This window comes from Prionailurus bengalensis, chromosome A2, assembly GCF_016509475.1.
Source record: "Prionailurus bengalensis isolate Pbe53 chromosome A2, Fcat_Pben_1.1_paternal_pri, whole genome shotgun sequence".
Classification (NCBI taxonomy): domain Eukaryota; kingdom Metazoa; phylum Chordata; class Mammalia; order Carnivora; family Felidae; genus Prionailurus; species Prionailurus bengalensis.
In genome coordinates, this window is record NC_057348.1 from 76,957,338 (window position 1) to 76,971,333 (window position 13,996).

A 13,996-nucleotide genomic window follows, 5' to 3' on the forward strand; every position below is an offset into this window, starting at 1 on the left:
GGGGCTCGAACCCACAAACTGCGAGATCACGACCTAAGCCAAAGTTGGCACTTAACAGATTGAACCACCCGGGCACCCCTATCTACATCTGTTTTCGAATGGGATCTACAACTTGGAATTCTGTTTTAAAACACCTAAGGAGAGGGACAGTTCTACCTTTTCTGATGGAGGTCAATAAAGATAATATTGGCAATTCCTTGAAACAGGTCTAACAACAGTTATTTAAACTATTTGGTTGTTCATACAGAAGGCTCCTCCTTTGTATCATTTTTTAAAAAAAATTTTTTTTAAATTTTTTTTTTCAACGTTTATTTATTTTTGGGACAGAGAGAGACAGAGCATGAACGGGGGAGGGGCAGAGAGAGAGGGAGACACAGAATCGGAAACAGGCTCCAGGCTCTGAGCCATCAGCCCAGAGCCCGACGCGGGGCTCGAACTCACGGACCGCGAGATCGTGACCTGGCTGAAGTCGGACGCTTAACCGACTGCGCCACCCAGGCGCCCCAATTTTTAAAAAATTTTTAATGTTTATTTTTGAGACAGAGAGAGAGAGGGAGGCACAGAATCTGAAGCAGGCTCCAGGCTCTGTGCTGTCAGCACAGAGCCTGATGCAGGGCTTGAACACACCAATCATGAGATCATGACCTGAGCCAAAGTTGGATGCTTAACCGACTGAGACATGCAGGCGCCCCTCTTTTCTACCATTCTAAAAACAATGTATCTTCAATCTGTATTTTAATCTTTTGGCAGTTTAGCTATATTGTCTTAGTAAAACAACAACTATGAAATCAATGTTGTCTGGTTTTAGCAATTCAAGGCCAAAGATGATAAAAGAAAGAGAAGATCCGGATTCACTTTCCGGTTTTAGGTTGTGTCATTAATTTTTGAAATATCAGAAAACATGATCAAATGATTAGCTAATATAAAATACACGGCTGGCACCGAGAGAGTCAGTCTCCACACTTCACAGTAATACTTTCTAGCAATCAGCTCCTCAAATCAGCTGGTCCCTTCTGATGATGGGGTGGGGGAACCTGCATTTATATACAGCTGATTAAAATTAAAAGTTAAAATTCAAAAGGCAGATCAATTTATTTTCAAAGTAACAGTCTAAGAATACAGCTTAGAATCTAGGGGTGACTAAAGTTGTTTTTCTGATTTTAACTAAAAAGCTAAAGAATGTTGCATCTGAGAGAAATCTTTCCCATCTCCCCCAAATATTGATACAATGTTATGTCAATCTAAGGTTGCAGTAGGAGATTTGGCTGTAGAAGAGTCACAGAATTATGTACTCTGGCCAATTAAAATGAAGTGGGATAAATTATAGGAGAAAACAACAGGGATACTAGTATTAGAGTATTTTTGCTAGAGTAAAATTTGATAAATTGAGCCTAATGATACCTAAAGGTTTATTTAGCACTCACTAGGAGTCAGGCATTGTGCTTTAAAAAAAAAAAAAAAATGAAAGAGCTTTGCCTGCATTCTCTTCATGTATTACAACCCAGTTTTAACGAAGGTGTTTTACGTTGCCCAAGGTCACACTGCTAGTAAGTGGTGCAACTAAGGTCCTAAACCATGTCTGTCTATCTCAGGCCCAGTGGCAAACACATCCTAGGCCCTCTTTGAATATCTGACCAAGAAATGACAGAACGGGGGCACCTGGATGGCTCAATCTGTTAAGTGTCTGACTCTTGATCTCAGCTCAGGTCTTGATCTCAGGGTTGTGAGTTCAATACCCATGTTGGGCTCTGTGCTAGGCATGAAGCCTACTTAAAAAAGAGAGAGAGAGAGAGAGAAATGACAGAATGACCTCAAATCCAAGCTCTTCACTTCTATACCTATATTACCTGTTGTGATTAAGGTAAATATCAGACAGTGAAAGTGCTCTCATTGGGAACCTGATGGAGACAGCCTTAAAGAAAGTTTAGTTAAACAAGCACCATAACGAATAAATTACGACCTGAAGATCCTTGATCCAACCACACCCTCTTTGCTCTGTTACCTTGGTCACCCACAATGTGCAAGACTCCAGACAACCACCTTCTCCCCAGTTTCATCTCTACTCCTTTAAGCCTCCCCCATTGGACTGTACCATCTTCAGGTCCGGGAGCATTTGCTGCTGTACCCGATGTCTAGCAATGGTAACTGTACAGTGCCTGGCAATAGTAACTGCTGACCTGGGGATTTCTCCCATCCATTCCCACCCTCCTTTCCAACACTGTCCTCACACCCTCAAGTGCTTTTACAAAGCATTCCCAACATATCCCCCCTCAGCTAAAACCAGGCTCTTCCCCCAAGAACACCACCTCACTTAGAAAGCCCCACTCCCTGCACACAGCAGAACCCCAACAGACAGTAAGGGACTCTCATGCCCCCCCCCAAGTGGGCATCCACACGGCTAACTGGTACTCCCAGGCCAACGTGGGGGGCTCTTCTGAGATTCACAGGTTCAGGCGCCCCTCCTGATTGGTATCTGGCTCCGTGCTTTTTCTACTCGAGTTTTGCCCATCCTCAAGTGTTTTGAGCTTCAGTCTCAACTATAACCACACCTATATTGGTCCTTCCCTTAGGAATCTTAAACTTCATTGTGCACGTCTGGCCAAATCTTTCCATCCTGCTACATATGGCTCCCGCTTCCTCACATCTCACCCTGCTTTTTCTTTGACTTCATCTACAAATGCCCTCTCCTCTCAATTCATTAACTGTGAACAACAAACCACAGCATCAAATGATGTGTAAACACAAATGACGTGTGTAAACACGTGTAACAGGAGCATTGAGTACCCACCCTACCTACAGGTGACATCCAGAAAGAAAGAAATAATGCTGAGGGGTAGGGGACATAGTTGGGGGAGGAGTTATAGGAAAGCCAGAGAAGAGGAGCCTCTGGAGTTTCAGATGAACAGGTGAACAGGCGGGTGCTGGGTACAGGCAGCGACATGTGTCCCCGTGGCCTGGGGCAGGGCCCCACCATTCTACCACTCCAAAGAGCACCGTTCACACTCAGGCAGTTCTCACAAAATGCCAAAGGAGTAAAAAAAAAGGTTTTTGGTTTTGATAATCAGTGATTTTTGAGTAAATGTGCACTTTTCCTTCATAAAAACATTTTGGGAGAACACGCCAATCTCCTACAGAGCTCACTGAGGTCATGGCCCCCGAAGCCAGCAGTCCACAGGGAAGGGAACACAGAGTGGGGTGTTTAGGGTCTATTACGGCATTTGATGCTGCAGTGGCAAGTTTACCCTATTTTACAAAAGTACTGGCCTGCAATGGACTGGGGGCAGGGAGACTCATCCTCCCTCCACACACAGAGTTTGGGGAGCAGTGACCTAACCTCTGATCACAATCAGAGAATGCTTTGCATTCTAGCTACTCATGTCTGGTCTACAAGGCAGCTGGCAGTGAACCAGGACACACGAGAGACCCAATGGGCTACAAAGGCTTCCCAAGCCATCTGCCAAGTCCCTCTGTATCTGCTGGTGTGAAGACAGACCACCCTGGGAGCAGAAAGAAACCCTGCCCTGCCCTGCCCCCCCCCCCCCACCCTCCGAACTGCAGATCATGTTTCTTACTACTGCCTTCCTTTCTCCCTTCCCTGGAGGGTGCAAGGAGGATTTTGAAGAAAATGCAATTAAGTTCAAGAGATACAGACTTTCTCACTGGCCTTGAGATGTCTATCGGCATGCCTGGGCCTAACCAAAAAGAACCAGAGACTCAACACTGCCCATGGATCCCACCAGGCTCTCTTTACCACAGCATGCTAAGGTATGCGAGCACATGGCATGCTTAAGAAGTGTCAGTAAATCAGTACTGCTGGAGCAGGGAGGAGGACAGGGGAGAGGCCGTGAAGAGACAGGAGCAGTACTTCCACTGCTCACTTGGTTTTATTCATAACGCATCACAGGCGAGAATCCATTTCAACATTGGTCTGGGCACAGGAAGGTAACAGGGGCATAAAGTGGCTTAAAACCACCTCCACCCCACCGGAGGGAGAAGCCTAGACAAAGAGCCCAGGTGTGTGCGTGTCGGGGCGGGGGGGGGGGGGTGGTCGGGGGGTGCTGTGCTCTGGCATCTCAGAGAACTCTCTAGGTCCACTTTCCACCCCCTCATTTCACTCCCCCTTGCCCACTGCTGGCCCCCCTGGTTTCATCCTGCTGCCTCAGTTAAACCGTCTGCCTCTTGATTTCAGCCTTGTCCCTAGATGTCATCTTTCCAACGAATTCTCCATGTCAAGCTTTGCAGTCCACAAGCTATTCTGACCTACCTTCACATCCAGTCCAGACTCCGGGAAGCCCTGTCTATCCAGAAGACACATCTGGACCATAGGCTCATACTGTGAAACCAAACTGGAGAGAATACTGTGTTGTGTTTTTCACGGATTATCTACTGTTTCATCACTAAGATAATCTTATGAGATGTGTATTATCCCATTTTATACCTGGAGAAACTGAGCCTTAATAAGGGGATGAAGCCCCCCGCCCCTCCTCCCCCTGCCACACTTTTCAAAAAAATGTTTATTATTTATTTTTGAGAGAGAGACAGAGCGCAAGTAGGGGAGGGTTAGAGAGAGAAGGAGACACAGAATTCAAAGCAGGCACCAGGCTCCGAGCTGTCAGCACAGAGCCTGATGCGGGGCTGGAACCCACAAACCGTGATATCATGACCTGAGTAGAAGTTGGATGATTAACCGACTGAGCTACCCAGGCACCCCCCACCCCCACCACCACACACACACTTTTAATAAGTGGATATGTGAGTAGCAAAGCTGGTATTTCAACCCAGGTCCCCCTGAATCCAGAGCCTATACTGTCTCTTCTGATAAGAGAGACACTAAATTTTGAAGGAATGGTGAGTTAAACACAGAAATAAATCCTGGCCTTAAGCCCCTGCTGTCCACAGCCTTAGGCAGCTGTTTACTCCACGCCACAAGGTACTTGCTGCCGGGGTAAGAAGAGAGCACCATCCGAGGAGAAAGGACTTTATGATAAAAACAGGTAGCTCTTAGTGACAATGCACAGATACTCCCCTTGTTCTCCTGTTGAAACTCATGTTATAAGCTCTAGCGACCAGCATCCTTTCTGTGAGCTGTGCTGGAAGAACTGTATGTTTTCTCCCTTTCCCTTTGTGGCTATTACGGTATTCACCACCCACAGTCACAGCCAGCTTCCCTGCTAGGCTGTGAACTTCCGAAGGGCTGCATCATATCTTCTGGCATCTCCTACCACTATGCCTGGCACACAGGAGGGATGCAGTAGATGTCTGCAGAATGAGTTAGTGAATTAATGAAAGCAGCATCCTCCTTGTATGCATTATGTAGTGTTCGTGATTAGCAAGCTTGAAATGAGCTTCCAAAATTCAGTTCAAAAATAAAGCATTAATGTAGATATATCCACTCCAGCAAATTAGTTGGACAACATGAGAATGACCTCTTGAACAAAAAATACGGGGGTTAAAAGCTCTCATCACAGAACTTGAAAGAAAGAAAACAATGAACACCAAAGCCACACAGTATTTCTACAACAAAACAAAAGGAAACATATGTTCCCTAAATCAAGGAAACATATGTCCCCTGAATTGGATTCAATAAAAGATCTGAACTTTAGCTATTTCACTACTTCCCTGAGGACTAATCATTTTCTGTTTTTGGTGATTTTACTGAGTTTTTAATATATCATTTTACACAGTAGGGTGTGTGAAATTTAAAGACTTTAATTTCACCTCTGAATTACTCTAAATGCCAACATAGAGAAAATTATAAAACTTTAGCTCTGTTAAAAATACACTACAAAATTCGATGCTCTTAAGATGGTTAAAAATTGAAAAGTGGCTAATTATCTACATGAGAAAAGAAAATTACCAAATTCATAATTTGGAGTTCCATTTTCACTTCTCTTATAAGAAATAATTATGTATTAGAACAAGTAATGCTCAACAGTATCCGTGAAAGCGGTACTAAATAAAGCAGTACTCGATGCAAATGCTTCACGGTCACCAACGGGGCACTGTGACCAGACAGTGGACATGCCCATGTGAGCTAAGACTTCACAACTGGTGATACAGGGAACAGTTTCATTGATATGGATAACGTCCAGAACTGCAAAAAGAAAGAAAAAAGAAAGAAAGAAAGAAACAAAGAAAGCAAGCAAGCAAGCAAGCAAGCAAGAAAGCAGCTTTCAAAAATTTCAGGGAGTCAGTTTGTAAAAGATCAGAAAAACGGAGTCATGACAGTTAAAAGCAACATAAAATCCTTGAATAAGCTTGGCTATCCTTTATACAGGAAGAGAGGAAATACCAAGACAACTGAGGACACTGGACTGTATATATTAGATAACAGCATTGTACCAAGGTTAAATTCCTTGAGTGTAGTATTATGCAGAACAATGACCTTGTTCTTAGCAGATACACATGAAGTATTCATAATTCCTAAAAGGTTCAGTAAAAAAACAAAGTGTGGGTATGAGCGTGTGTACCAAAGCAAGGAGAAGGGTCAAATAGGAACAAGTGGGAAATCTAGAGAAAAGTGTTCACTGAACTATTCTTCAAACTCTTCTATAGGCTTGACTTTTTTCAAAGTAAAATCCTGGGGTTAAACAAAATCAGAGAGAGGTCTGACTTCATACTGCAAGGCACTATCTCAAGAGTAAAGAGAAATTTCTTTTTTTTCTTTTTTCTTCAATTCAGAGACAAACCCACAGAGGAAAACCATTATAATCTTTTTAAAAGCCATAATGTGAAAACAGTAAAAAGAGATGACCCATATTAAGGAATGATATCCAATAGTGCTGTGATGCCCCAAGGCTTATTTATGACAGGCTAGGGCACAGCACCGAGGGTTTTATTGTTTTGTTTTGTTTTAAACTATGTGCAGAAAAGACAGTTGACCGCTAACATTTTTGACAGCCTAGACACTCCGCTTTATAAAAACCATCTAGCTTAACCATCGTAACAAGCCTGACTATAGCTGTTATGATCCCAAACTGAAAGAAAATGAAAAGAAGAAAGTAAAACTCAAGGTGGTAAATAATTTACATGCAAATTCAAACAGTAAACAGGTGATCTGAACTCAAGTCTGTGAAATCCCACACTCTAGAGTCTTTCTCATATAATATACTAGATGAACAACAATGCAACAGGACTGCTGTCTGTGTAAAGTTTTACTCTTCAAATGACTGTGTCTACTGCTACCATTAATTTTTAATAATGAGAATAAACGGTATATTGCCATTTTTCCACCAAGAAGAAAAATCTTCCAAAATACTCCAAACAGTCAATGTTAATGCCATCAAAATTCTAAAATAGATTATGTGTATTTTATGTTAATTTTATGTATGTTACATATAATCACATAATAGCTCATGTTATTATAAAATAGATTATGTATGACTTCTGTGTACTTAAAAAAAGATGTCCCGATAAGAAGTGATGATGAAGAGCAGAAATGGGTTAAAAAAAAAGAACAAAAGTAGGATTTCTTTTGCTCGAAACTAGGATCACAGGGTACTGCTTAAAAATAAGGCTATGGGTAATCATGTTACATCATACAAATATATCAAATCAACACATCTTACACCTTAATTTTTTTGTTTTGGTTTATTTTGAGAGAGAGCACAAGTACAAGTGGGGGAGGAGCAGAGAGACAGCGAGAGAGAATCCCAAGCAAGCTCCACACTGTCAGTGCACAGCCTGACGTGGACTCAATTCCTGAGATCATGACCTGAGCCAAAATCAAGAGCCAGACACTCAACCAACTGAGCCACCCATGTGCCACAACACACTGTACACCTTAAATACACACACGTCATATGTCAACTGTATCTCAATAAAAACAAAAATTTTTTTAAATGATAAAATTAAGGTTATGGGGTGCTTTTCAGGAAGATATCAAAGGTATGTTTCATTTGGATTTTGGAAGACACCTGACAGTTCCAGTCATGTTTTGCAGAACTGAACCAATCGAACACCCATCTGGGTTCCCATTAATCATCCCATACTGTTCTCCTTTCATTCCCGCACCTAGTGGAAAACCAGCTTATGAAGCCGTGAAACCTCTACACGCTCTTAAGACTCTAGGAATTTTGTTAGAAAATTGCTAGGTGATACAGATTCCTTCTACGTATAGAAATAAAAACTGACAGGTTTGTAGGCAGGCACTAAAAACACATGAAGAGAGTTGAACAGAAACAGTGTTGTTTAAGGTGCAAAAACGATCCTAAATAATTTTTTTAATGTTTATTTTTGAGAGAGAGACAGACAGACAGACAGAGCACGAGCGGGGGAGGAGCAGAGAGAGAGGGAGACACAGAATCCGAAGCAGGCTCCAGGCTCTGAGCTGTCAGCACAGAGCCCAACGCAGAGCTCAATACTCATGAACCACGAGATCATGACCTGAGCTGAAGCTGGACACTCAACTGACTGAGCCACCCAGGCCCCAAAATGATCCTAAATGATGTATTTGTTAAATACTTTTTTAACGTAAACATTGCCTCATCCTCATGAACTATAATAAATGAAAAAGACACAAAACGGAGAAATGTTCTATTCCAATTACTCAGGTTGAAATATTCATTTTTGAAAGATGGAGTATGAATAGCAAAAGCCAAAACCTCAAAGATTTATAGAACTCAGCCACAAGTTGAGAAATATATTGTAACATATTCTCTGTTTTCACTCAATCAACAGCAACTGATTACCTAGCAATACCCATAGCATGTTATATCATGTTACACAGGAGTTACTGTTGTAATGATTATTTTAAAATAGTGAATAAGAAAAAAACTCATATCGCATAAGTTTCTGGTTGATTTTACCTGACTTATTTTTTTTTTCAAAATTAAAGGTCTTACATAAGTTTTATAGTTTATTTCTGAAAAGAAAATTTATTTCTGAAATAAAACTCCATCAGAAAAAGATATCCTAAGAATTATTGTTAATGACCAAGTATGAAGTTCTACATTTTAAATAGACATTTATTATTTTCAGGAAATGATACTTTAAAAGAAACTGACATATATCTCTACTACTAAATTAAGTTACTTTGAGCCACTAAATTAACAAAGAGAACTACAGAATTTCCTCCTCGGGATGGCTTACGACTGTTCGAATATTCTTCTTTCCTGGAATAGTTTTAGACAAACTTCTATAAAAAAATTAGAAAGTCATATAAATTACTGACATGTAGATGATTAACAGGTCCCATTCCTTTTTTTCCTTCTTATAGCACTGCTCTTTTTATCTAAGGTAGTAAATAGAATTTTATTTTCCTTGCCTGAAAGATTGAAGATGTACATAAAATGCTTAGCACAGGGGGTCTCCAAAACCTGGTCCTCTTTTCCTTCCATGTCAAGATCCATTCTCATAATGAGTTTCAGCATGTTACATTACTAGGGTAACAACTTTTACTCCTTATTGCTTACATAGTACAATGTATGCATTGTACTTATTGGCTTATTGCTGTACATAGTACAACCCTTAAGCTTGACATCATCCTGTTTGTTTTTCTTTAAGTCAGATTGTTTCCTGACATTTCCCATTGCCCGTGATTCTTGGAATAAGCACAACATTTGACTTCAATGAGTGTTTCTTTGCTGGCATTTCACCTTCTCTACATTTCCAACCAAGTCTTCCCAAGATACACCGGACACAGACTTAGTGGTGGTAGAGATACGAAAATAATGGTGCTTCAAAATTTACCTACATGCTGGAGCCCCTGATTTATCAGTTGATGATAAGTATACTGTACAACAAACACTAACGCAACTTGCCCAGATATAAATGTCTCATATCACACAGTTTGAGACAGAAAAGGAGACAATTTAATCTAAAATTCCTAAACTATGTGGCTGTGGAAAGAATTTTATGAGAAGACAAGGTACCATACTACAGATTCCATCTTATTGCTCCTCTCTTTTGCCACCACTGCTCATAAAAGACAACATCCCTGCACTGGAGCACCTTCACATTTGATGGCTCTACTCTGGGATAACGTCCGATGCCTTGCTGACATAAAGCATAATTCCTCATTCCACAAAAGCCATTACAATCCGCTCCTTGTTTGCAACATTTAAAATAAGTATGTCTTCAGCATACAAAAAGCTCAGGAGGATGAAGTAGATACTATCCCCACACAGCACATCTACTTAATCCCTGCCTCTTTCCTCACAGATTTGGTCACTACAGAATAAGAATAAATTGTACCAGGGGCACCTGGGTGGCTCAGTCGGTTAGGCGGCCGACTTCGGCTCAGGTCATGATCTCGCGGTCCGTGAGTTCGAGCCCCGCGTCGGACTCTGTGCTGACAGCTCAGAGCCTGGAGCCTGTTTCAGATTCTGTGTTTCCCTCTCTCTGACCCTCCCCTGTTCATGCTCTGTCTCTCTCTGTCTCAAAAATAAACGTTAAAAAAAAAATTAAAAAAAAAAAAAGAATAAATCGTACCAGTAATTGCCAGCAGATAAAAAATAAAACTTAACTGTTGGGCGCCTGGGTGGCGCAGTCGGTTAAGCGTCCGACTTCAGCCAGGTCACGATCTCGCGGTCCGTGAGTTCGAGCCCCGTGTCAGGCTCTGGGCTGATGGCTCGGAGCCTGGAGCCTGTTTCCGATTCTGTGTCTCCCTCTCTCTCTGCCCCTCCCCCGTTCATGCTCTGTCTCTCTCTGTCCCAAAAATAAATAAACGTTGAAAAAAAAATTTTTTTAAATAAATAAATAAAACTTAACCTTAAAACACCTTTAATGATACAGCACAGATGGAAATGAGGTGATTTTATGAAATAAATTACTCATCTGTGTTATGTAAATGTCAAAAATGATGTGTCTGAAACATCTACCTTATGTTTTTCAACAACAACAAAAAAATTCTAGTCATATTTAAAAGAAAGAGTAATTTTCTCAAATCAAACCTAGCAGTGTCATTTGTCTTCAGAGAAGAAGGCACTCCACGGAAGTAACTTTTCCAAATAGTTGATCCGCTTCAATGCCCAAACTCACTTTACTTAAACCATTTTGGACAGAAATGTTCTCAACTGTGTCCAGTATTCCCTACCAATGCAGGTAGTGCACCGTACCAAGAATCTAATCCAAGCACTCGTCAGTGGCGAAGGTCTATCACTGTGAGTGACTAGGCATTCGGTTCCTATGATATCTCTAAGACAGCAAGAGCCTCAGGGGCATTAACAAATGTAAAGCAATTAGCTCCTATTCCAAATGGCTCAGGACGACAAGTTCTCCCACCCGTATTTTCAGTTATCCTGTCCCTTCTTAAAAACTCTCATCCACCACTGTTTCTAGGGTGTCCTTTACCCATCTTCTAAATCACTGCTTCTGAACTGTGGCTGGTACATCAGCTAACCATGTAGACAATAACTGATCAAGAGCAGGAATAAAACTGGGGTGAGGGTCTCCATTTAAAAAGGTGCACTGGGAGTCTCCCCACGCAACGCGAAGACGGCAACCTGTGTGACTCTGGAAAGAAGGAGAGATCCTGATGTTCCTCAGTGCCACCAGGATGATGAAGAACCACAGATCTATCATTGTGGAGCAACATACAGGCAACAACTTCATGTTTAGAAAAGTGGCCAATGCAATTCTTTTCTTCCGTCTGGATTTTCGTATGGGCCTGCTTTACATCACACTTCGCATAGTGTTCCTGATGACATGCAAGACCCCCCCCCCCCCAGCCGGATATGGGCCCTGAGTATATCAAGTACTTCAATGACAAAACCATTGATGAAGAGCTGGAGTGGAAAAGGAGGGTCACCTAGATTGTGGAGTTCTTTGCCAATTGGTCTAATGACTGCCAGTTGTTTGCTCCTATCTATGCTTTCCTCTCCCTCAAGTACAACTGTACAGGGCTAAATTTGGGGAAGGTGGACATTGGACGCTACACTGATGTTAGTACATGGTACAAAGTGAGCATGTCGCCCCTCGCCAAGCAGCTCCCTACTCTGATCCTGTTCCAAGGTGGCAAGGAGGTCATGCGGCGGCCACAGATTGACAAAAAAGGATGAGCTGTCTCTTGCACCTTCTGAGGAGAATGTGATCTGAGAATTCAACTTGAATGAGCTGTATCAAAGGGCCAAGAAGCTATCAAAGGCTGGAGATCACATCCCTGAGGAGCAGCCTGTGGCCCCAAACACCACTGAAGCGCCAGACAGGAAAGCAAGAAGGACAAATAGAATCCCTGCCTTGTCAGTGCTTCCTCACCTTTGAGGTCCTGCCCCTTCCTTAACCACAGGCCCTGCCTGAGGCCTGGGCCTTTTATTTATGTTTTCCCTTTGGCTCTGCCTCAGTTAGGCAGGGTGCTGCTTCTGATTTTAAGGAGGCTTTCAGGGAATTGACAGGAACCCTCTGGGAAGGCCTCCACTGCTGTGGCCAACTTTCACTGGAAGAAGGGAGAGATCTCTGATGATGGAGGAGGAAATGCTTGCCTTCCAAGCTTGGGTCAGAGTATCAGCTGCTGTCCACCACTCACATGTCTCCACCGGGCAGTGTTTTCATCCTTCCTCTTAGTGGACCTGCACAGTCTGCCTAGATTATATTAAACCTAACAGAAAATGCCTAGGTATGGAGTCTGTACTAGGATTTTTCCCTCAGGACCCTTACTTCTTTAGGCATTTCTGGCTTGGTCTGTGGCCTTCATTAATAAGGCTAACTTTGTCACTGGTCCCCAGAAGAAACCTTTAACCACTGAGTTTACTCATTGGAGATAGTTTTGAATGATCCCCCTAATTTTTGGAGTTTGGGAGGAAAGGGCATAGGTTTGAGACGTTCCTTTGTATGGTGGGGCTCAGGAGAAAGCCCTTGGGCAGGTATGAGGTTTCACTTAGTCTCCTACTTCCAACAACCAGTTGATGGTTTTCAATAATAAAGAAACTGGGATTTCCTTTAAAAAAAAAAATGTGCATTAGCTCCAATGCACCGTCTGATTATAAGTTTAAACACTGAGAGGCCATTTCCAATTATTTCCTAGTTCTTGATTACATCACATGGTTGTTTTCAGGGAAAATGACCGACAAATAAATCATTACTCCACAGTAATTATTCTCACCATACCTTCTTGTCCAATACCACTATTATTAGTTAAGAAATGTCACCATTAATAAGTAAAATCACAATACAGGCTGGCTTACCTGAGGCGCGCCTTGTGAATCGGTTTATTACCGGAGCTAAAAGAAAAAAACAAAACAATATGATTACATATTATTATACATATTATTACATAAGTTAATAGAGAAAAAATAAGAATAAATAATGCAAAAGGAAGTGTCACAAATATATGAAAATTAAATGTTTAAATTCACTAGTAGCCAAGAAATTAAAATTAAAATTTCACCTGTTAAATTAGTCTCCCACAAAACACTTTAAATTTTAAAAAATCCCAAATTTTGGATGGCTAAAACTACTTGACTAGGGATCTCTATGTAAATCTACATAATATCTTTGGAAACAACTTGGCAATCACATCAAGGACCATGCAGGGTTTGTGTGTGTCTCCACTTTTAGAGATTTATCTAACAGAAATACTACTAGGGAAAGAAAAATCAATATGTCTTATAAAAGGAGATTTCAAAATACAGGAAACAAGCCTAGCTAACAGAGTCTCTTTTTAAAACAGAGCTGGGGGGCCACAGAGGAGGAGGAATCTATGCACGACCTCATCAGAAAAACCATGACCTTTAAGGAAAAAAACCCTTTCAGCCAGCTGCAAGCCCTCAGCTGGGCGTGAACTTCCTCCTCGTGAACTTCCTCCTCATCGCAACACCAGAATTCACCTCACTCTGCACTTCAAAAGGAGCCAATGCAGTTGAACAAGCTCAACCCCTTATCTGCATATTAACCCAACCAATCCCAGGTAATTTAGTTTCAATCCCTGTGCTGCACAGAGGACCTGAACGAGAACTATACCCTTGGCCCTCTGACTGATAACTCTACCCTGTCCTTTGACCTCCTTGGATCCAGCAACAACCTAGGATTTGGGTTTCTCCCTGAATCTGTGCTTCCTGAA

At 41.8% G+C, this 13,996-nt stretch overlaps 1 protein-coding gene and 1 pseudogene across 1 annotated transcript in view; one reads left to right on the forward strand and one right to left on the reverse strand.

Moving 5' to 3' along the window:
* PRKAR2B (protein kinase cAMP-dependent type II regulatory subunit beta) overlaps positions 1–13,996 on the reverse strand; it is a 109,238-nt gene that overhangs the window by 68,867 nt on the left and 26,375 nt on the right. The window contains exon 2 of the mRNA XM_043588603.1: positions 13,122–13,157. Coding sequence (XP_043444538.1) covers positions 13,122–13,157 — 36 coding nt within the window. The remainder of the gene's footprint in view (positions 1–13,121; positions 13,158–13,996) is intronic.
* LOC122487749 lies at positions 11,170–12,878 on the forward strand (annotated as a pseudogene).